The sequence below is a fragment of the Apiospora phragmitis genome (genome assembly GCF_038363925.1).
Source record: "Apiospora phragmitis strain CBS 135458 chromosome Unknown utg000013l:1.0-2965645.0:1.0-2969333.0, whole genome shotgun sequence".
NCBI classification, from domain to species: Eukaryota; Fungi; Ascomycota; class Sordariomycetes; order Amphisphaeriales; family Apiosporaceae; genus Apiospora; species Apiospora phragmitis.
The window spans coordinates 2,195,873-2,197,695 of NW_027117413.1; the positions used below are offsets into that span (position 1 = coordinate 2,195,873).

At 48.3% G+C, this 1,823-nt stretch overlaps 1 protein-coding gene across 1 annotated transcript; it reads left to right on the top strand.

Annotated features, from left to right (window-relative positions):
* Positions 1-422: 422 nt before the first annotated feature.
* Positions 423-671, top strand: PG994_014400 (uncharacterized protein; the record flags this gene model as incomplete). The annotated part of the gene is made up of 1 exon (XM_066865809.1): positions 423-671. One exon carries the CDS (start codon positions 423-425, stop codon positions 669-671), a length of 249 nt encoding a protein of 82 aa, XP_066708938.1.
* Between the last annotated feature and the right edge of the window lie 1,152 nt (positions 672-1,823).

The window sequence follows — 1,823 nt, forward strand, 5'->3', positions numbered from 1 at the left end:
CCACACCCCCCCTAGCAGGAGTTACGACAGATGGGAAAGGAAACGGTGGAGGTAGGGATCAGTTACCCACACCCATACGGCAGGCTAGACCCCCCCTCCCCTCCCCATAACCTCTGAAGTCAGACTCTGTTTGCCGCAATGCATCATACCCTCTTGGACTGAGTCTAGAGTCTAGACCCTTGTCTACCTAGTTGCGTTCCTAGCCGTTGTCTCTGTCCATAAAGACAGCCCAGAATCCGTTTCAAATTCCGTCTTCATTCCTTCCATATCAGATCAGATCAGTCTATCACAATCAGTTCTTACTACTACAATAACAAAAACTATCATCAAATCACTTTCGAGAAGTCCTTTGGATCATCACTCAACAGTCCAACCTCCCTTACAAATCAAATCACCTTTACAAAACATCCACAACACCAACAATGTCTTCTCAGGATTCTTACGCCAGCATGTCTATGCCCTCTTCTTCTCCTCCCCCGCCTCAGGACATCTCTTCCTACTCTCGGTTCATGCACCAGCACACCAAGAGACAAATGGAGGCCGCTTCCCGATCATCCCACTGTCGCAGCGGCCGATCCAACCACAACTCTCACGTGGCAGCGATGCACAATGGTGTCTCCTCAAGTGACGACTCGGCTTCGAGCCCCAACAGCATCGAGTACCACGACTAAGCTGCTCGAGCCGCAACAACTATTATATTTGGCTATGAGTTGTCGTACGCCGGGGCTTCGCAGCCCGACCAATAACTCAACTTAGGCGCGGCATTTGCCGCGCCTATTTATACCACCTATCTCGTAGAGTGGATTATATGCGATGTACAACAGCAAATTGGATGGAAACTTACAATTGCATGAGCGAAGGCGTTTTGATTCGGGAGTTATTATGGAATTATTGCGAGACTCAATCCCTGGGGATTCAGCAGGAGCAAGCAAGCAAATCTGTCATAGAGACCGATTTTCTTTCACATGAGCTATGAAACAATTTTATGAATATACTGAAACCAATCTAAAAGAACTCTAGAAGAACTCTCAAAGTGCAATTCCTGATGCGAATTGATTAGTAGTGACTGATCTACTTACTGTATTGTTGCCCAAGACCCCGTTCTCCACGCCGTTCTCCGCATTAACTCCGAGATATTGGGTGAGCTGCTTTGGAAGGTTGTGTTGCCGATCCAGCGGGTGGGTATACTCGGTATGTTCCCGGTCACGTTTGCCCGCCAACACCCATATTTAATCAGGTTTATGCGGAGAAATAAAGTTTGATCCCGAAATGAAATCGTATCATCTTTTCCCATATCCAAGGCATGATGTCGGTGAAATCCCCTTAGCTCGGCCCTTGGCCGACCACGCCCCCGTCTAGAACTTGATTTGGGAACTCTCACGAGAATTTCAAGGCGGAGAGAGAGAGAGAACGCGCACATGTCTCCTCCTCCTGTCCGCCTGACCAGTTCGTTCGGCATTACAGGACATTCCAAAGCCGAGGGAAATAGGGACAGTCACGGGTAAAGGGGAACACGCAAAAGTGAGGCAATTTCAGATCAGCAGGTATTATGTGTTCATCCCAGTTTCGTTGATCTTGGTTCGCTTGCGTGGTAAAGCATCTGGGACAACGATGCCCTGTTGATATTCGGTTGGACCCTTCTTTTTTCCAATGGTATATTTTGGGCGTGGAGGGGTTATCTATTGGTCTTTTTACCTTTAAGCCGCATGCACACGTTTCGGAGCCGGCCATGTGCCATGTGTCACTGCCAAGGAGAACAATTGACGCCTAAGGCAGGCAGCTCAGGTTTAGTCAGTATTACATCCACTTCTCGGATTTATTCC